At 52.1% G+C, this 22,274-nt stretch overlaps 1 protein-coding gene across 1 annotated transcript; it reads left to right on the top strand.

Moving 5' to 3' along the window:
• The first annotated feature begins 15 nt into the window (after positions 1-15).
• Positions 16-7,043, top strand: LOC101692660 (immunoglobulin lambda-like polypeptide 5). The gene is made up of 3 exons (XM_004742510.3): positions 16-230; positions 5,339-5,457; positions 6,589-7,043. Exons 1-3 carry the CDS (start codon positions 31-33, stop codon positions 6,903-6,905), a joined length of 636 nt encoding a protein of 211 aa, XP_004742567.2. The 5' UTR covers positions 16-30; the 3' UTR covers positions 6,906-7,043.
• Positions 7,044-22,274: the final 15,231 nt, after the last annotated feature.

Genomic DNA, 22,274 nt, shown 5'->3' with positions numbered 1-22,274 from the left:
AGGCTGCAGGTCCTTTGACCCTGAAGGTAAATGAGGCCAGGGACAGGTCAGGTGGGCTCTGAGGCCCCCTGGGGGCAGAGACCTGGCCCCAAGTCATGCTGGCCCCTGCTGCTGCTGGGCTTGGCTGTGGGTGCCCAGGGCCGGCTGCCCCCCAAGACAGTAGCCCCACCGAACAGCACCCCAGAGCCCAGAGCCCCAGCAGGAAGCAGCTCTCGGAGCCTGTGGGACAGGTAAGGGACTGAGTGAGTCATGGGGGTGCGGGAGGAGAGCGTCTTTGCTGCCAGAACTGGGCCTGGGACACTGAGCCACTATGAGGGGGACAAGAAAGACAAGGGAAAAAAATCAGTGAGAAGAGAGGCAGCCTGGACAGACCCTGGCTTTATTTAAAGTGTTGACATTTTGTCCAGGGTATACTTGTTTGCTTTTTTTTTTTTTTTACTATTGCATTAAAATATTATTTATCTGACTTACTGCACTTTCTGGCACTCCAAAATTTTGCACCTAAGGCTAGCGGCTCACTCACCTCACCTTGGTCTTCTGGGTAGGGAAGAAACAGGAGGCAGGGGCAGGATATCCATGTGGGTGGTGGGTGCTGTGGCTGGGCCAGGGTGCCCAGGCCACCTCCTTTATGCTGATGAGTCACCTCCTTGCCCTTCTTCTGCTGGGCAGGGGCCACCCCCTGGAGCACTAGGGTGCAGGCTTCCTACCTCAGAGTGGGCCTTCCCTGCTGTCCCCAGGTCACTGGACCCTCTGCCAAGCATCTTCAACCAGAGCCACCTCCTGCAACCCACCCCCTAAGAACTCGAGCCACCCAGGGTGCAAGCTCCTCCATGGGAAAGGCCCCCACAAGGGTCTTTTGGGGAGCCACGGTCAGCCCCCACTTGCTGATTGAACCCAGCCCCCGCCTCTCATGTATGGGTGGGAAGTCCCTGGGCAAAGTGCCAAGTGTCTGGGTCCGTTCATGATAATGGGTGACACAACAGCACCTTCACTGTGGGCACTAATCCCTTTAGGGGCAGAATGTCCCTGAACAGCCCCACAAGGCACAGCCCACTGTCATCCCCATTTTACAGATGAGGATGGAGGTCCAGAGAGCTGAGGGGATCTGCTCAGTGTCATATAGCTGGTGCAGACTCCAACACTCATAACCAATGGCCTGCAGCTGTTCCCACCCCGATCTCCTAACTTGGGGGTGCTGACAGGCCTGCTCCTCGCAGCCTCAGCTGCCTACCCTGCAAAGCAATGGGTCCCAATTGGGTGAGGGCCTTGTAGTCTGACGCCCACCCTAGGGATGCTGGTGTCATCGTGGTGAAGGGCTAGAACAGGATGAGATGCGTCTGTTCTGTACTGGCAGGCCAGCCATGGAGGGTGGGTCAGCACCTGTGGGGGTCGGGCAAGGACTGGTATCTCAGCGTCCGGCAGGGTCCAGGGAAACACGGAGAGAGAGATGGAGCCCCATGCAGGGTCAGGCCTTGTGCTGGGGCTGGGATACCAGGGGAGGAAGGTTTGGCCCCAGCTCAAGGTCCCTCGGGAGAGGGGCAGGTGAAACAGTAACCACACCCAAGGACAGTGGCAAAGGGGTATGGGTACAGAATGCCCGAAAAGCTCTCAGTGGTCTGCAGGGCTGGAAGGAGTGGGCACTGGGGCCAAGATGGTCTGAGAAAAGGCCAAACAGGTGACCAGCGCCTGACCTGGCGGACCCACCTCGAAGGACAGATTTCATCTGGGGCATCCTGGGGAATGTTTGCAAGGAAAGGACACGACCAGACTTGGGTGATTGAGGGTGGGAATCCAGGGCTAGAAAGACTTGGATAGGTGTGTGGCGGGTTCCCTGGCAAAGTGCCCGGATCCTTGGAGATTGAGGAGGTGGGAGTAACAGGGAGGAGCCAGGATGCCCCCACCCCGGGTTTTTTGCTAGCCAGTTAAAGGAACGCTGCGACACACCAGTGTGTCCTGTATCTTAACAAAATGGTCCAAGAGAAGGGGTGCCTGCAAGGCCTTGGTCTCGCCCAAGGACGTCCACTCACTTTCCTGACACTCAGGGCCAGTGGATATAGAGAGAATGGGGCCCAAACAAGGAGCTCACATGCCGTCTTGAGGACAGACCGATAGACCATTTTCGAGCAGTAAGGTGGGAGGAGGGAAATGACCCAGCTGGTTTCACAGACAAAACGCTGTTGGCCGGTGATGGGATGTCTCCAGGCAAAGGAAGTAGCCAAGGCTGAGGGGAGAGTGAGGTGCGAGGGCCACGTCAGAGACTGGGGGAGGGAAGAGGGAGACTGGTGGCAGACTGCAGGGGCTTTCACGCACTGGTGCTTTTTCCTGAGATCCTTGAGGGACTTACACGTGGGGACTCTCAGAGTCAGATCTGTATCTTGGGAAAATGGCTGCGGATTTTTTGACGGCAGATTAGAGCTGCAGAGAGAGGGCTGTCCACACAATGACCAAGCTCACCTGTGAAACTGGCAAGTGAATTTAAAGTGATGACGCCAGAGGGTTGACGGAGAAGGACTGGGCATTCTCATGGATGGTCAGTGGGAGACGAAATTCTTGGAACAATGACACCATGTGTCAAAATTCATAAAAACCTGCGTTCCTTTTAACCAAGTAATTCCACTCCTAGAAATTTATCTTGAGGAAATAATGAGAATTTGAGCTAAATATTGTATGTGTGTTCAGAGGAAAAAGTAGAAACACCCTCAAAGTCCAACGATAAGAGAAGGTAAAATTAACTATGGCATATCATGGAAGAGAATAATAAATGATATATAGAGATACAGATATATAGAGATAGAGACATAGAGATATGTATTTGGTGGCTATAATAACATATTAAAGATTTCTATTTTTATTTTACTTTAATTTATACAGAGTAAAATTCCCTCTTTTTGGTATAGTAGCTGTAAATTTTAATAAAATCATAGAGTCATGTAACTAGCACCACAATCAAGATAGAGAACATTTCCATCACCCCCCAAAATGTCCTTGTTTCCCTTTGGTAATCAGTCCCTTTCTGGGCCCCAACCATGGCATCCACTGATCTCTCTGTGACCCTATAGTTTTGCCTTTTCCAAACTATCATATACATGGAATAGTACAGTATATAACCTTTTCATAAATTAAACTTTTTATTTTGAAATCATTGTAGATTCACATATAGTTGTAAGAAACAACACAAGGGCCCCAGGTCCCCTTCACCTGGTTTCCCCCAAAGCCACCCAGGTGTCCCAGTTCTCTCTGTGTTTTCTATTTGTCAGTCTGGTAAACATTTCTCAAAGCTGTTAAACTTCGAAGAAGCCGCTTTTGATTATACTGGTTCTCTTTATTGTTTTTTTACTCTCTAATTCATTTATTTCTACTCTAATCATTATTATTTCCTTCCTTCTGCTAGCTTTGGAATTAACTTGTTCTTCTTTTTCTATTTCCTTAAGGTAGACTTAAGCTATTGGTTTGAAATCTTACTTCTTCTTTTTTTTTTTTTTAAGGTTTTTAAATTTGGGGTGTCTGGATGGCTCAGTGGGTTTTACCCTGCCTTCGGCTCTGGTCATGATCCCAGGGACCTGGGATGGAGCCTCACATAGGGCTCTCTGCTCAGCAGGGAGCCTGCTTCCTCCTCTCTCTCGGCCTGCCTCTCTGCCTACTTGTGATCTCTGTCTGTCAAATTAAAAAAAAAAAACTTTGAATTTTTCATGAAGTCCAACTTGTCTAGTTTTCCTTTGTTGCCTGTGCCTTCAGTGTCTTATCCAAGAAATCACTGCCAATCCAATGTTGTAAAACTTTTGGCCTATATTTTCTTCTAAGAGTGTCTTTGTTTTAGCTCTTATATTTATGTCTTGCATTCATTTTGAGTTCATTTTTGTCTATGATGTTAAGTAAGAGTCCAACTTCATTCTTCTGCATGTGAATATCTATGTTTCCCAGTACCATTTGTTGAAAAGACTGTCCTTCCCCCATTGAATGGTCTTGGCACCCTTGTCAAAAATCATCATTTGATTTTATGCATAAGAGTTTATTTCTGGGCTCTCTGTTCTGTTTATTCCATTGGTTTGTATTTATGTCAATACCACACTTTCTTGATTGTTGTAGATTTATAGTAAGTCTCAAAGTCTTATACTGTCATTTCTCCGACTTTGCTCTTTCCTTTCAAAATTGTGTTAGCTATCTGAGTCCTTTGTCCCTCTATAGAAACTTTAGAATCAGTTTGCCAATATCAACAAACTAATTTGCTGGGAATTTGATTAGGATTGCATTGAAGCTACAGATCTGGCCTGAGGGTTGAGCAGTGAGAGCACTCATAGTCACATGTGACAAGATGAAGACAGAAAAAGAGCTGGGTTGGGGGAACAGTGGTCAGTCTCATTTGGGTATGGTAAATTTGAGATTCCTGTTGAACATACAGCTGGAGATGGTCAGTAGCAATTTAGGAAGATTCAAGGAGAGGGTTTGGAGCTGAAATAGACTCGAGCCTCACCCAGTGGGCAGTAGTGGGAATCCACAATGTAGGAAGATGACAAAGAAGGAGGATCCAGGGTGCTGGTCAGGGAGTCAGCTGCCATGCATGGGCAGGAGTGAAAGGGAGGTTAGGGGAGGAGAATGGGAGGTCTCAGGTACCAACAGGAAGAGGGTCACTGAAAAGAGAGGCTGACTCTATGTTGCATCCTGTAAAGACATAATGTACAGCAGGAATTGGGAAAATACCAGGAAGAGGGCCTTCTTGGCCTTGATCTGAGAATTTTCAGGGAGAGAGGAAGATGAAAGCCAGGGAGGCCCTCCATGTCTCAGGATATGAAACAGTGCCTGGAGCTACTGTTGGATGGATAGATGGTAAGTGGATGGTTGGTTGGAAGGATGATAGATGGATGAACACATGGATAGGTGGACAGAAAAACAGCGGTCTGAGAGATCAGAGAAAAAACTTCATCAAAGAAGTGGGACTGCATTGTGCCTTGATGTGTAGAGAAAAAGTGGGGGGTCTTCACATGGGAGAATTATGAGTCAGGAATGTCCCAGTCCCAGACCAACCAGTAGGCCCAGAGAGGAAGCCACCTGGCTGGACCATGGGAAATTGTATTTTGAGAGGAACCCTTGGAAGCTCTATGTGAGGCTCAGCGCTTTACTGAACACCTACTCCATGCAGTGTCACCATCAGCCCTGAGTATTAGGAGATGACCAGGACAGCCTTGGAAAGGGGAGAAATATACAAGACATGGGCAGCGTCTACCTCAATCAGTGGGTTGGGTATGGGGACACCTCTGGGCTATGGGGTCATCCAGGTGTGTCACAGCCTCTAGGAGGCTGACTTCCCAGCCCCACTACTACAGCTTTATGCCCATCACAGGTTCCTATTCTGGCCCGGGCCCCACGGGGCAGGCCCCAGGTGCTGGCCTGGTGGATTTTGGCCTGAAAATCAGTCACCCTGGTATGTTTTCAGTGACGGAACCCAGCTCACCGTCCTAGGTAAGTGGCTCTCACCACATTTCTCAACCTGTCACACCCCTCTGTTGTCCTGGGAAAGTTAGTTTTCTTTGGGGGCTGCTTCCTGTCCACTCTCCCAACCTTAAAGACAGAGCCCCTAGCAGATCTGTGGGATCTGGGGGAAGTGGATTGGCCTGAGGGAACCAACAGGAAGGACCCAATGGTACAAACATTTATCTTTAGAATCTGACAGTTGAATGTGTTCAGATTGCAGGGGCCTATGGCGGGGTTGGGGGGGGGGTATCCAAAAATGGATGTTCCTTCCCTTCTTCCAGGGCAGACAGCTGTGTGGGGTCTGAGGCAGGTTCTGACTAGGGGTCCTGGGGCAGCCTTACATAGAGTCCCTTCAGGTCTTGGCCAAGGGCTTAATAACATCCAGGCTAGGAGGGCCACACAGGAGGCTGGGGACATGGCTGGGGCTTGTGAACCCAGCCTCTGGGGACACAGAGGGGAAGTCTGAGGGAAAGCCCATGGGAGGGGGACAGAACAGACTGGTTTGCTCTAGGCTGAAGTGCTGAGAACCTCTGCTAGGGCACGAGGACACAGGCACAGAGACAAGAGTGATGCAGGCCAGGGTGACCAGAAATACAGCCATCCTAAGACATTGGTCAGAAAGGAGCAGGTCCCATGGGGCAGAGCCTTACCAGTTCCTGGAGCCCCATAACCCCCAGGTGTCTCACCTGTCCAAGGGCTGGCCTCCTGCTGGAAGGCAGGGACAGAGCCTTTCCTGAGAGTGACGGGGTCTCCATGCCCCACTGGGCGCAGGCTTGGGACCTCCCCACACACCGTCAGAGCTGTCCTGGCAGGCTGGATAGGGGACTCCAGTTCACAGGGCAAGTACCTGGATCTGGAAGAATGAAGTGGGCCAGATGCTGGCCTGAGGAAGAAACTGAGGCCGCAGAATCACTTCTCACGCATCTGGGAGAGGTGACATGGCAGAGCTGCTGGGAGCCTCGGGGGCTGCTTGCTGTCCAGGGCTGGAGTTGAAAGGAGGGTCTCCTGGTAAACAAGCATGGACACCATGGGAACAGTCACAGAGGCTGTAGGTAAGGGAAGGGCGGCCCAACACTTTGACTCTGCCTGCATCTTTCACTCTCCCTTCTGTCCACATAGGTCAGCCCAAGTCTACACCCTCGGTCACGCTCTTCCTGACATTCTCTGACATCATGGCCAACAAGGCCACCCTGGTATGCCTCATCAGTGACTTCTACCCTAGCAGCATGACAGTGGCCTGGAAGGCAGATGGCAGCCCCATCACCCAAGGCGTGGAGACCACCAAGCCCTCCAAACAGAGCAACAACAAGTACGCGGCCAGCAGCTACCTGAGCCTGTCGCCTGACAAGTGGCAATCTCACAGCAGCTTCAGCTGCCTGGTCACGCACGAGGGCAACACCGTGGAGAAGAAGGTGGTCCCCTCACAGTGCTCTTAGGTCCCCGACACCCTCCCCCACCCAGCGGGGCCTGGAGCAACAAGACCTCCAGGACGATCTTCCCTCACCAGGGTCATCCCAGCCCTTCTCCCTGTATCTAGTCAACACTCAATAAAATGCTCTTTATTCAATCAGAAATCGTGTTCTCAGCTCATTGCGTTTCAAACACATTGTGTACTCAAATGTGAACATTTCATCCTGTTGGGAAAGGAGTCAACAGAGGCATTGTCAGGTTTCTGGAAGGGCAAGTTTCACTCTCACCCAGAATTGCCAGAGAATATTCCAGAACAGGAGATACCGACAGCAGAACCCAGATAGGCCTTCCTCCACCATGTCTCCATGCTTACTTTTCTTGCATGGACCACATCGGTCACCACCAGTACCAGAAGCCCATCGCTTCTGGTTCCCTGTGGACTCCTGGATAACGTGTGAGCTCCACCCTCGATCTAGGGCCTCACCATCAGGGACTAGCTCTTTCTGAGATGTCCACTCTCCTTTCTTTATGCCCCCCCCTCATTGCCATGTTTTGGCTGGTTATCTACTCTGTATAGATATTCCCTATTGTCAGCCTAGAGCATTCACCCTTCCTTAAGTTACCCCCTGCTCCTGCCTCCCCAGGAACACTGTCCTGTGCTCCTCCCACAGACGTCTCTGTCGCACTCAGTACTGGACCCTCAGTCCCTGGACCCTAGTCACTCAATCCCACACTGCCACTGAGGACTGCTCCTCCTCCCACATGTGTCATCGGGTTCCAGCGTGTATTCAGGGTTCCTGGGAAGCAGGGACCCTTTAGAGTCCAATCCACCACTGACCCCACCACAAGCACTAAACCAAAATGTCCATGGGTAGTCACTGGGGCCAGGAGTTCAATGACAAGCTTACATTCTGGAGTATGTGCTGGACAACTGTGAGCCATGAGCCAGCTCACGTTAGGAGTTGGCAATGGGCTCTGAGAACCAGGAAGACTGCTGTGCTAGGAGCTAGCTCAGGAGCTTGGGTCCCGGCTCCGTGTCCCACAGACTGGACACGTGCACATGCACGGTCAGGTCACATGCACATGCTAGTACACACGCATGTCTGCTATTGCACACATGGCCAGATTGGGCACGTGTCTAGGATGTGTGGTGGCATCCAGAAGCCTCCATGGGCCTCCGCTCAGCCAAGGTCACAGGCCCCATCATGTCTGTGTTGGAAACAGGTCTGTCGGTTCTGCCGGGTAGCATTCCCCAAGCAAGCTGAGCCACACACAGAGCTCCTTCCAGGAAGCTACCTAGGATGGGGTATGTCACTCAGACACTCCCCACTGCCCCTCCATGGCTTGGGATGGGGGGAAGCTCACCCTCCCCACCAAGGACCTGAAGATGCGAGTGGGGAGGGAGCCCCCTCTCAAGCTCCCATGACCCAGACCAGCCCCCACAAGGAGGAGGCTGGATCTTGAGCTTCCCTAGCATCTGCAGGTGGGCCTGGGTTTGGCGGGGCGGCTGTGTGCGGGCGACAGAGGGTTTGTGCTCCAGACTATGTCACCATGTGATGTGTTCAGTGGAGGGACCCAGGTGACTGTGCTGTCTCTCTCTTTGAGAACCTAAGTGAAATTTGGACTTGAATTTCTCTCCTTTCCATTCAGTCTAGGACTGGGATCTGAATGCTCTGGCATTCTGGAAAGTTCACTTTTTGTCTGGCCATCTCACCACCTATAGCCTATTCCCGCTCTGCAGCACCTGGTGGGGACAGGATGGGCCAGTTCCCGTGACCCCTTCCTGCCCTCGTCGCTGGGACTCAGATCTGCTTCTCCAGTTGACCATCCCTGCTGGCCTCTGGGATAGAAGGAATCTTCAGTTTTCCTTATGGGGTAGTTTCAATCTTACCCAGAATAGCCAAAAGAATATAGAAGACAGACCAGCAGGACAGGACAGCCCACCCTCTGCTCCTTCCCTATGTTTACCATTCTTGTGTGGACCATGTCCTACCCCAAGCAGTCTCTGGGCTAATGGCTAAGCTCCTCCCTGGAATCCTGGGATCTCACTGGCTGGGAAGGGAGGAGAGCCTGAAAGACAGAAACCATGTTAAAGACAGAAGGACCAAGCTGGACAGACAGAATCCCTGCAGGAAGATACTAGGGAGAGTTACCTGGGGGAGATCTCAGGCAGACCAATGCTGGAGGACAGATGGATTTCTCAAGGAGCTCTAAGGTCTTAAGGCTGATGCAAACCAGGAAAAGGACAGCTCAGGGCTGGGATGCCTCAGGGTTGGGATAAGGACAGCTGAACCTGCAGAAGGACAGAGACTAAAGAGAGGGTGCCAGGGCTTCCCCGACTGAGGCATTGGAATGCTCCCATGGAGCATGTCCACTCTTTCTGCTAATTCCTTTGGGTCTCATACTTGATTAGCAGCCTCTCCAGGATTCTCAGGGTGACGTGCATGAGATCAAGGTAGGAAAGTAGCCCAAGAGGAGCAGCCCACACTCTCCTTGGGGCATCTCTCGGGATAAGAGGAGTCTGGTCACCAGAACCTCTGTCTCTCTGTCCTCTCCTTCCACCATTCCTCCTCCAGCACAGAACCGTGCCCATTCCCAGCTATCTCTCTGGTCGGAGGGGCCATGGCTGTGACCTCCAGATAAGCTCTTCCTCCCTGACCTTGTGGGGACCCTCCACACCCTGGTGTCCTCTCTTTCCTCAGCCTGGAAACCCTACTCTGACCTGGGCCCCCTCTGCTCCTGGCCCTTGTCCCCTTATGCCCTCCTCCCCCCACCCCATCCAGCTCTGCTTCTCTTCACTTCATCCCCTCCTTGTCACTCCCTCAAGCTGGACCACCCATAGGGTCCAGGACACTCCAGTAGCTCGGTTTCACAGGCTCTTGAATCTGGGCTTGAATTCCTCACTGGATGGCAGGTTCAGAGATGTAAGAGGAATAGAAGAAAGCCAGGAAGAAAATGTTGAACATAAGGCCTGCTGGGAGCTTTGCAGAGCTTTGGGCATCTGCAAAAGCTCTGAGCTCCCCAGGAACCAGTGCAAGGAGGGAAATAGGTGCCCCCCCAGTTTCTCTGCTGGAGGGAAACCGGTGTCTCAATGCTGAGGCCAGGTATCTTGTACCATAATAAAAAGTGGGGACCTGTTTCACCCGAGACCTCCCCAGGGATGGGACTCAGGCTCGGACACACACACGGATAACCCTCCAGCAGCCTCAGGATATAGCAATGACCTTAAGGATGATTCCACTGCCTCTGCATGGGGAGCTCCCTATGTTCCTGTCTCCATTACTGCCAGGTCACTGTAGCCCAATGGAGCAGGGGTGATTACCTAGTTACAGTCCCCTGATTTGGCCCAGTGCATTCCTGCCAGGCAAGCTCCTGCCCCTGGACCCAGAATGGACCCTTGGCGCCAAGTCCCAGCGCCCCACACCCACTGCAGGCCCAGCCCACACCCACTCTGCCTGATGGCCCCTTGGCTACTCCAGGGCCTATGAGCCACTCCCCAACTTGTGCCCCAGCTCTGCCAAAGAAAGATGGGGTACTGGCCCAGGTGTGAGGCTCAGAAAATCATCTGCCATCTTCTGGGGGCCAAGAGAGGCATCGCTTATTCAGAATTCACTCCACTCAACCCTGGAAGTCCCTGGGAAAAGCAGAGTCCAACTGGGGACATTCTGGGTGGCACTACGGGGTTCTGGGGGCATGGGGTTCCAGATACCCTCGGACATGAGGGGTGGTCAATAGACCCGGGCCCAGCACCCGCAGCCCTTCATGCTGGGTCCCTGGGCTCCTCTGGGGGGTTAAAGTGGGATGGGCCAGGTGTGTCACTGTGGGAGGTGGCCACAGATGGGGGTTGACGGTGATCCTCTGCTGAGTACTGCTTGAGGCTCGTGTTTGACCTCATGTGATGCACTGGGCAGCCCAGAAGGCAAGTACCCATACCCCACACCTTACAGACAGGGACACTGAGGCTTTCAGAGCGCTGGCAGCCTGCAGAGCTCTTTCTCTGGTCAGGTGGTCATAGTCACAGAGATGATGGGTACCCAGGCCTCTTCCTCACCCCAAGGTCACCCTCTTTCCTGGAGAAGTGACAACTATGCCAGGCCAGGAGAAGATGCTGAACACACAGACCCTGTTTATCTCTAGAGATCAAAGATACCCTTAAGGCTCTGTGGAGTGGGAGGATCCGGGCTCCTCGGCCCTCTGGTCTCAGCACTGGAACATGCTGAGTGTGGTGGCAGGAGTGTCCCTGTGTGTGAGTGGGGGTGGGGTGTGTGGGTGTGGGTTGGTGTGTTAGCGTCTGGAGCTGCAGGTGTGACCGGCTGTGAGTGTGGGGTGTGGCTTTGTGCCTATCCCTTTGCACCTCACAGGCAACTTCCTAGAGACAGGGTCAGTCAGTCACCACAGGGCCTCTCTGGACCACAGCCACGGACCCAGGAGTCTCCTACCTACTCCCCGCCTTCTGTTAGGCCTGCAGGCTCAGGGAGGCGCTGGCCCCTTCCTGGCCCTCTCCACAGGCCTCCTCCCTCTGACTCTCAAGTTCCCGGGGCAGGCTCCACACTCCTGTCCTCTCAGCAAGGGGACGTCTCAGAGGGCCCATGCACCCTCCGGCATGCTGAGTGTGAGCTCCCCCGGAGACCTGAGATTGGAGGATGTCAGAGCCTGTCAGCCGGCCCCTCGGGGGCCACAGGCTCCTGAACAAAGCAGGGGCAGGTGTTGTGTGCCCATTTCACAGATGAGAGCGCCAAGGCTCTGACAATGGGCTGGGGGGGTGGGGGTAAAGCCTGGGGTCACAAGGTGAGTTCCTGCTGTCCTTGCCCTGCAGGCCCTTTCCTCAGCTCCACTCTCCTATGTGACATGTCACTCATTCACTCACACCCTCCTTTATTCAACAATCTGTGGGCCAGGGCTGGCAGCAAGGAGATGAGAAAGAATTCATGGCCAGGGACAGCCACGGAGACCTGTGCTGACCCCACTTTCATCCTCAAGCCCCCAGATCAGCTCTCAGCCCAGAGAGCGTCTGATGAACCTCAAGCTTCTTCCTGCTCACATAGAATAAGATGGAACCAACAGATATGTGTGCTGAGTGCCCGCAGCTGCCGTCACTGGCCACTACTCTGGGCATGTCACCGTCCCTCATGGACCCTTGACGTCCCTGTTAGGACTGTCATAGCCCATTTCACTGAAGGTCACTGAGCATGAGGGTTGCACTGGGGCTGCCCTGCCCAGGTAAGAGCAGGGTCATCCCTTCCTGGAAGGAGTGATGGCCCTGGGACACCAGGCAGGCAAGTCCACACAGGATGGAGAAGAGGGACGGGTCCTGGGAGGGGGGCTTGACCTGGCCCTGCCTGCCTAGTTGTAGGACCCAGGGCAGCCCCGTCCCTAAGGGCCTCTTTCCTGCTGGAGGCCTGGGCTGAAAGACAGGACCAGGACTGAGTCAGATGGGGGAGGGAGGCTGTGACTTCCTTCTCAGCCCAAAAGACAGAGCCCAGAATAGCCTCAGGCTGGGGAGGACAGAGGGACCTGGGGGAATGGGGGACCAGCTGGTCACCTGGGACCACAGCAACCAAATTCTGTTTGGCCAGGAATGCCACAAGTGGTGGACTCCCCCAGAGCATCTAGGCTCAGGGCCTCTGGGCAACGGATTTTCCTGGACATTCCCAGTTCAGGCCTGTGTCCCAGTGTGATTTTTTTTTAAAGATTTTATTTATTTATTTAGCAGAGAGATAGCACAAGTAGGCAGGGTGTAGGGGATTCTGGGGGTCATGCACAATAAGCAAATGTGGTCTGGTGGCAGCAACAACTTCTGTAACCTCAAAACAGGACCTGGGAGCTAGACCCCCAAGGCTGGAAGGACAGAGGTAGGGAGAGCGTCCTGGAGCACAGCATGAGCAAAGGTGCAGAGGGGAACAGTAGCACCCCTCAGCTGGTCCTCTCCAGTTCCACTGAAGCCCCCGACCTCTCCACCTTTAGGACCCCAACCTCCTGTCTCCCGTGCCACCTGGCCTGCCATCCTGTTCACCACCCAGAAAGCCCTTGGATTCTGTGCCACATGGCTGGGGCCTGCCCTAGGGAGGAAGGAGAATCAGACAGTGACCACTGGGCAGAGAAGGGACGTACCGAGGATGCTGGGAAATGGGCCAGGGCAAGGTCCCAGGGGCATGCGGGAGTTCTCTGGGGTGGAGGAGTGGTCAGTGCCATAGGCCAGGAACACACGGGGCAAGAGACAGAACACACATGCTGAGCCAGCCAGTGGGCTGGAGTGTCCAGAGTCCCGGAGCCTAGCAGAAGGGCAGGGGCAGAGCCCTGAAGGCCTCAGCACTGACTAGAGCTTTGGTTGCAAAAGCAACTGATCCCTGAGACCCTAATGAGTGGCTGATTGTCGCTGTAGCACTTACGAAACATGGGGCACATGGTATTCAGCTGAGCGCGTCAGGGATTCTGTGAGGCTGACAGCCAGGGCCATCGTCCCATTTCACCAGCAGGGAAACTGAGGCTCAAAAGGGTTATCCCAGAGTGAGTCGGAGCAGCTCCTGCGACTCCCAGCCTGGGACCTCGCACTGATGGATGGGGAGACTGAGGCCAGCAGAGGACGGGGCCCGCTGAGCTCACAGAGGGGTGCTCTGTGTGGAGAGCTGCCCTCTGCCAGGCACCAGACATGCTCACACGCGGTGACCTCCCTCCATCACTCTGCCGCCCCAATTCCCTCTCAGGGTGCAGAAAGGAGGTCCAAGTGTGGATGTCAGGCTGAGCCAGGAGTGCAGACCCCAGTGACAGTACCTCTACCCCATGGCTGAGAGGAGGGAGGGCCAGAAGGCAAAAGGCCTCAGGGAGACTCTACAGTGGGAGCCCAGCCCCAGGGTCAGGCAGGCAGGAGTCCCCACCCACACACAAGCCTTCTCCGCCCTTGACCTTGGGTGATTTGCATCCCCTCTCTGGGCCTCAGTTTCCTCCTCTGTACAAGGGGGAGATAATTCACCTCTTCCCCACAGGGTCGGTGTGGGGATTTGAGACGATGCCTGTGGTGTGCCTGACCCATGGTGACCCTCGTTAACCACCAACAATTGCTGTCATTTCCTGGGCTCTTGCCCAAGGGACACCTCTGACATGCTGTGTGACCCTGGGCAAGTTGCTTCCCCTTTCTGGACCCTAGCCTTCCCGTCTGCTCAAGGACACTTGGGTGAGAGGTTCCAAGGGCCAGCCTGCTAGGAAACAATAAGATTCCTAAATGAAGGCATTGGTTAAGGAGGCCAGGGCCTGCCAGGACCCTGAGGCCTGAAGCAGAAGGGAGCTGGGCCAACTTGCCTTCCCCAACTCTTGTGACCTTGCAGGCCACCTTGGGAACCCCCAGGCTAAAGTTAATCCTAACTTTTACCTAAACTAGAACTCAAAGTGATAAATGGGGAGCAGTATGAGGAAGAGAAACTGAGCCCGTGGTCAGTGGGGCATGGAACAGGTGACAAACAGAGCCAGGTGCAGCCCGGGAAGGGTACAGGGCAGACAGAGGCATTCAGCTAGAGCTGAAAGTTAGTGCTGCTCATAGCAGGGAAGAGCAGAACCCTCCCCCTATGCCCAGCCCCCTTCCCCACCACTCCCATGCCTGGTGCTACCCCCCTGGCTGCCTCCCAGAGCTCCAATCTGAATCCTGGAATCCTGGAGGGCCGGACCTCAGGGACTTCAACCTTCTCCTTCCAGGACCTTCATGGACAAAGGAAAAACTGCTGCCCCCACGGGGTGCAGCCCTTCCTGGATGTGCAGCCCTTCCTGGATGTGCAGACTCTATCTCATCCTCGGCTCAGTACCTGGGAACTGCAAGGCTCCCAGTAAACAGTGTGAATGAGGGAAGGAAGGCAGAGATGGGTGAGTAGATAGATGTGTGTGTGGGTGAGTGAGTGATGGATGTGCGGGTGGATGGATGGATGGTTGGGTGGGTGGGTGTGTGAACAGATGGAGAGACGGGTGGATGGCTGATGGATGTGCGGCTGGTTGGGTGGGTGTGGATGGATTAATGAATAGGTAGATGAGCGGGTGGATTAGATTGGTGGGTTCATGGATAGGTTAGTAATTGGATGGGTGAATGGATGGACAATAGTTGGGTGGGTGGGTAGATCTTAACCATGAGAAACACAGACCCTTGGTGCCTGGCAGCTCTGTGCCTGAACCCAACACTTGGGTTCTGATGCTGATGTTGACTTGAGGGTGACCTTGGCGTTGTCATTGCCTTAATGTCTCTAAGCCTTGTCCCCTCACAGGCAACCAAGATGTGGGTCAGTACCTGCCCTGCACACCTCACCAGCTCAGCTTCTGGGAAATAACCTGCAAAGACAGACAGGCAAGAAGGTGCTTTAAGATCCCTAGAGGGCTTCCCGGGAGCACTCTTGGTGTGGAAGGACCTTGCAGGTCACTGAGCTGATCCTCCGGAGTTGGATCACAGCCTGTGGGAAGAGCCCCAGCTCGGAGCCCAGACAGACCTGGGTTCTAGTCCTGACTCCACCACTTTCCAAGTGCATGACCTTGTGCAGGTGACTGAGACCATATACCGGTTCCAAACAAAATAGACTTTGGGACAGAAATTATTACAAGAGACAAAGAAAAATACTACATATTGATGGACGGGTCAATTGGCAAAGAAATATAATAATTAACATATACATATCTTACTGCAGAACCCCAAAATCCAAAGTGAGAACTGATAGAACTGAATGGAGAAATACAGTCCTCCAATTATAAAATTATAAATTCTACAATTATAAATTCTACAACTATACTTGGAGAATTCTATGCTCCACTATCAATAATGGATAGAAGGTCTAGACAGGATTAATAAGAACATAGAGGAGTGGCACCTGGGTGACTCAGTTCATTAAGTGTCCTGCTCTTGATTTTGGCTCAGGTCATGATCTCAGGGTAGTTTGATGAAGCTCCACATGGGACTGCACACTGCTTAAGATTCTCTCTCTCCCCCTGCTCTCCTTTCTCTCTTAAAAAAACAAAAAACAAAAAACAAAAAACTGTGGAGGCTAAGAAAATTAAGGCCATCCCACCTCAGGTTTAGCATTAGCACAAGTACAGCCATCTTAGCTTTGGCGGCATCTCAGGCCTAAGTGTTGAACTTTCCCCTACTTTACTTTAGTTCTAGGAACTAAAGCCCACCCTGCTTTAGTCCCAAGAAAGTATCCCACCCTACAACAGCCCGGCAACAGCTAATCAGCTCACTGCAGAAAAGTCTGAAACTTCTCCCCCAGCCAAGCCTCTTGTAATGACCCATAAAACCCCTGCCTTAACTAGCCTCGGGGTCCAAGTCCCTACTCTGTGCTGTGTCGGGTATACTTAGGCCCAAGCTTAAGCTTGTCAAATAAACCCTTGTGTGATTGCATCAGTGCTTGGATCCTTGGTGGTCTCTCAGACGCGAAAACTTGGGCATAACACAACATAGGGGAACTGATGAAGTTCTAGAACCTAGGTGAGGTTTGGTGGGCTGAGGTCCGGAGCCGATGACCAAGAAAGAATTCTTGAGACATCTTTGGTGCAAAATGGTGGTTTATTTCAGAACTACACTATAAAACACTATAAAACACATCTAATAAGGGACGCCTGGGTGGCTCAGTTGGTTAAGCAGCTGCCTTCGGCTCAGGTCATGATCCCAGCGTCCTGGGATCGAGTCCCACATCAGGCTCCTTGCTCAGCGGGGAGCCTGCTTCTCCCTCTGCCTGCCATTCTGTCTGCCTGTGCTCGCTCTCTCCCCTTCTCTCTCTCTGATAAATAAATAAAATCTTTAAAAAAAAAAACACATCTAATAAGACATATCTAATAACTACAAACGTCACAAAAATGTATAGAACATTCCATCCGACAATAGAACACAAAATGTTCTCAAGTGCACATGAACATTCTCCAGAATAGACAGTTAGCTATAAAATAAATCCCACTAATTTAAAAGAATTACATTAATACAAAGTATCTTCTCTAACTTCCTTGGAATAAAACTAGAGATAAATAATACAGGACATTTTGTGAATTCACAGCTATGTGGAAAGTAAACAACACACTGCTAAGTCATCAATGGGTCAAAGAAAAAAAAAATCACAGGTGATATTGAAAATACTTTGGGACGAATAAAAATAAAGCCTAAGCTGAGATCATGACCTGAACCAAAACCAAGATTCGGTTGCTTAACTGACGGGGCCACCTAGGCACCCCAGTCATTTGTATTTCTATGCATTAGCAATGAGCAAACAAAAAAAGGAAATTAAGACAATTCCATTTACAATAACATCAGAAAGTACAAAATACTTAGGAAAACTATGAAATGTTGCTGAAAGAAATTTAAAAAGACCTACTAAATAAATGGAAAGACATTCCATCCCATCTGGTCACGGACTGGCAATACTGCCCAAACCGCTCTGCAGGTTTAACAACCCTACCCAAATCCCAGTGGCCTTGTCCACTATGGAAATGGAAAAGCTGATCCTGAAACTCATACAGAAATGCAAAGACCCTGAAGGGCCAAAAAAAAAAAAAAAAAAAGAAAAAAAAGAAAAGAAAAGAAAGAAAGAAAGAATAGGAAAAGAAAAAGAAATCTTGAAAAAGTAGAACAAAGCTGGAGGGCTCACACCTTCCAATCTCAAAGCTTACTAAAAGCTACAGGCAACAATACCATGCAGTATTGGCCCAAGGATCAAGGCAATGGAGTTGAGAGAAAGAAAACCACACCTGTGGCCAGCTGATTGTTTTCAAATATTTCACCTTAGAGCAGTTTTAGGCTCACAGCAAAACTGAGAGGAAGGTGCAGTTTCCCATGTGCCCCCTCCCTGCCACGCGTAGTACCTCCACTGTGAGTGGTCTCTCCGCCCCCTACCTCCACCCCCACCCCACCCCCCCCCCCCCCCCCCCCCCCCCCCCCCGCCCCTGAGCGGTAATGGGCTCTCACTGTCATGGCCTTGTTACCCAAAGCCCACAGTCCATACTAAAGATCCCTTTTGATGTTGTGCCTTCAAAGGTTTGGGAGTCAGGGGCGCCTGGGTGGTTCAGTTGGTTAAGCATCTGCCTTCAGCTCAGGCCATGATCCCAGGGTCCTGGGATGGAGTCCCGCATTGTGCTCCCTGCTCAACAGGAAGCCTGCTTCTCCCTCTCCCTCTCCCACTCCCCCTGCTTCCCCTTGTACTTCTCTCTCGCTGTGTCTCTCTCTGTCAAATAAATAAATAAAAATAAAATCTTAAAAAAAAAAAAAAAAGGTTTGGGAGTCAGCCAAAGGTCCTGGAGGGACTAATCTTGGGAGGAAATAACAAGGCCTGGGGAGATATTTCTCTCTTACCTTGGGGCCATCCTGGCGCAAAGGTTTGGGGTCCCTCTGGGGCCCTAGAACTTCAGGCCCAGGTGGAGGCAATAGAGTGTGTTGAGCTCAGCTCAGCACAAGGGAGAATCACCTTATTTGTTTTCTGAGTTTCTTTTAAAATACAGTTTATTCATCTTGGCCTTTAGTTTAAAAATAACAACAGTTCAGTCAAGTAATGTAGAAAGTACAGAAAAGCAAACAGGAGAAAAAAAGTCACCCCTCATCCTTCACCCAGAAGAGCCACTGCTGATGTGGTGATGTACTTCCTCTGTTCTAACCGTGCACTAGAAGGACCATGACACCTGTTCAGAAAATATATCTGTGAACTTTGAAAAGTAGTAACAAAATCACTGTTACGTCCCACCTACGAATCAGAATGTGCCCAGGACCTCAGCAGTCCCTGGGTCAACCGTCCCGTTACTCCTTCCCGCAGTGTCATGTCTCTGTGCCCTTGAACCATTTCTCAGCTTCGCCTGGCTTTGAACTTCCCACAGATCTAGTGAGACTGCGTGTGTTTTCTCGCTCTCAACACAGCGTCTGGGCTCTCCAGCCCTTTGCTGTGTGACAAGGCTTCTTTGTTCGGCTGCACTGGTGCAGAGGAGCCACCATCTGGTAGCACCTGGTCCTGGGCGACACTGAGCAGGTGTGCCCCAGCTCCAGAGCCAGCCTCAGACACCTGTGGAGCCCGGAGTGAAGCTTTCTCTGGGGCCCTGGCACTGGACAGCATGTTGTTTTCATTTATTCTCTTTTAAAATGGAGACAGCTTAGGATTTGTTTGTTTGTTTGTTTTCCTGATTATAAAAAGAAATTTAAAGGTTCTTTTAAAAAAGAAAACGGAAGGAAGCCTGGGTGGCTTGGTTGCTTAAGCGTCTCCTTCCGCTGGGAGGAAGGATGGTGATGATCCTGGGATCCTGGCATCAAGTCCCCCCGCCCAGGGCTCCCTGCTGAGCAGGGATTATGCTTCTTCCTCTGCCCCTCCCCCTGCTCATGCTCTCTCCCTCTCTTCAAATAAATAAATAAAATCTTTTCAAAAATTAAAAAAATAAACAGCAGAAAAGTATAAAGAAGTAGCCAGCACAGCCTGGAAATTGTGCTGGTCTTATCAGGTGTATGTCCTTCCAGACTTGACCTTGCATTTCACACAGACAACAATTAGGCGATAGATGACAGATGACAGATGACAGATGATGGACAAGAGATGATAGATGATAGGTGATTGATAAACAATAGACGAGAGCTAGATGGAGACCTTCTTTTGTCACCGAACAACACAGCCACAGAGGAGTGGGGAAACCTGGGCGTGCATTACCCTTGTGAGTGGGAGGCTCTAATGACACTTAGGCAGCCTGTCTTGGGTCCCGCCAGTACCACCATTCCATACAAGACGCATCCAACGGCCTGGCCTCCTTCCCTGTGCACCAGACCCACCACAGACCTCGGGTTGACCATCACCTCATGGATAGAAGGTCATGCCTATCTAACCCTATGGAAGCATGTTATAGACCAACTTCCAGAAAGGCAGCACATACCCCCCACCCATCCCTCAGAGCCTGGAAGTCCTGCCTAGACCCTGAGGAAGGGACAGCTGGGTCGTGGACAGAGACACACCTGAGGACACTGCCCTCCCACCAGTCCCACTCTGATCTCAGCTCTGCCCTGAGGCAGGGGCAGAGGGGGCTCTGAGACCTCTTTCCAGTTCCTTGGGGGCACCCACCATGGGGTAACCCTTCCTCAGGTGTCTCATTGGCAGGACTGAGCTCCAGGTAGGGGGAGAAGGCTCAGGGCTATGAGCTCAGCCTCTGGCTGGTCTCAGGGGGCTTGGAGGGTATGAATGCTGTGGGCCAGGAGCTGTGGAACCCACATGCATGGGGCTCTGGGAAGGCACAGAGGCCCTGCTGGTGGTCCCCATAGTCAGGACCCAAGGAAGGGACTTGGTCCCCTCTGCCCCAGATAATGCACGGCCCCTCTGTTTCTGAGGCCAGAGGCCCATCTGGCCTTCTTGGGGCAGCTGCCCTTGATGTGGAGGTTGGAGGGGAGACCTTCAGCATTAGGGCCTGGTGCCTCCATCCTGGTAGGGAAGGGTATTAGAGCCTGGGCTGACCTTAGAGACTGGGCTACACATACCCATCTTTCTCAGGAGAAACTGAGGCCCACAGGGAGTGAAGGGCTTGCCTGGGCCCCACTGTGAGCCTGGTTACCAGCCCCAAAGCCCCGTGCTCTCTCTCACATGGTGCTCATATGTCCTTGGCCTTGAAAGCACTGCCCCCCCCCACCCCACTGGGCTCCAGCTCTGTGACCTGTACCCTATGACTCAGCATTGCTTCTGGACTGTGGAACTGAAGCATATTTAAGCACATCCTGGCTCAGCTGGCACTTGTCCTTGGGTAAATCAGTAAAGAGAAACCTCACTAAAGCAGACTTCAGAGGATAAAGGAGAGGCTGGAACCAAGAACCCTACTACTCAATGTCAATTTCAGGAAGCATGGTCAGTTACAGATCTTCTGCAGAAGAATCATCCATGGAAAAAAATAATCAATTACAAAAGGACCAGACCTACCTTGAATCTTCTGTAAGAAATCCACTACCTCTGCAACTCAGCCAACCAGATACCATCTTCAGCCTCCCCTCCTGCCACTCCTCCTTTCAGGCCTGGGGGAGCAGAGTGAGCCCACTCCTCCACACCCAACATCCCAGGTCCCTTCTGAAAGGCCAGGCCTGTCAGTACTGCCCCAGCCCAAGGAGTCTCAGGCCCATGCCTGAGAGAGGAGCTTGGGCCTATCAGGAGTTGATGGCCCAGCAGTCAGGAGCCCCAGCCAGAAGGTCATCGTGCACAGCACAGAAGTGTCACCCACACAGGGACATCACCACTTCCCCTGGCTATTCTCCACGTGCTGCACAGTGTCCCAGATACATTCCTGGCCAAGACATCCCAAGGGTCTCTGTACAGTGTCCCCCCCCCTCTCTCTCTCACACACACACACACACACACACACACATCCCAGATCCCAGGATCCTGCCAGAACTCAGAGGCTGGGACTTCTCCCAGGGCAGGAGTTGGAGCAGCGGAGCTGGCTGTCCCTTACCCCTCACTCCCTCACACACAGGGTGCACAACCTACCACATGGGAAGAAGGGATGGGGAAGAGGAATTTCCAGACCAGAGGGTCCCTGAAAGGGGTCTCCTCCATGCTAGATGGGGTGGGGAACCACAAAAATACCAAGAACGCTGACACAGATGTGGTGCACACAGAAGCATCAAATCTTAACCTGTGGTAAACCAACTCAGATATTTCACTAAGAGAAGAAAAACAACTAGTCAGGGCGCCTGGGCTTGATTGGTTAAGTGGCTACCTTCAGCTCAGGTCATGATCTCAGGGTCCTAGGATCAAGCCCCACGTTATCAGGCTTGCTGCTCAGTGGGGGGCCTGCTTCTCCCTCTCCTTCTGTTCCTCCTCCCACTTCTCTCTCTCTCTCAAAATAAATAAATAAATAAAATATTTTTTAAAAAAGAAAGAAAAACAATTGGTCAAACTGAACTCCCTTCGTCCCTGCCCTTGCCCCATAGTCCCATGCTTTCCCTACTTTTCAGGAAGAAACCCAATGTCTTTCAGTCTTCAAGTAGAAGCTGATCTTCTCTGAAGCCTGACACTGCTGTAGGGCCTGGATATGGCTGTGGCCTCAGAGACCACATCCCGGAGCAAAGTTCCAGTGAGTGGCAGAGGCCAGAATAAACATCATGTTCTACTGTAATATGTGGCGTGATGAGTTCCTTACAGAAAGGAAGGGGTTAAGGGGGAGAGAGTGACAACTGTTAGTTTAGGTAGATGCACAGGAGAGGCCACTCCTGAAGAAAGTGAGAGGACCATCCCAGGTAGGCAACTAGGGAAGGGTGCTCCCTACAGAAGGAACAGTAAGTGCAAAGGCCCTGGGGTGGGATGTAACTGACAAACTGCAGGAACAGCCAGGAGGCCAGTGTGGCCCCATCCAGGGAAGGGCAGGAGGCGGGAGAGGGAGCCAGTGTGTCCCTGGAGCCCTGCAGTTTATGCTGAGCCCCTTGCATTTTACTCCAG

This window comes from Mustela putorius, unplaced genomic scaffold (assembly GCF_011764305.1).
Source record: "Mustela putorius furo isolate JIRA1106 unplaced genomic scaffold, ASM1176430v1.1 tig00003858_pilon_pilon_pilon, whole genome shotgun sequence".
NCBI classification, from domain to species: Eukaryota; Metazoa; Chordata; class Mammalia; order Carnivora; family Mustelidae; genus Mustela; species Mustela putorius.
Note: the sequence above shows the minus strand (reverse complement) of the source record. Positions and strands in the feature narration are given on the sequence as shown.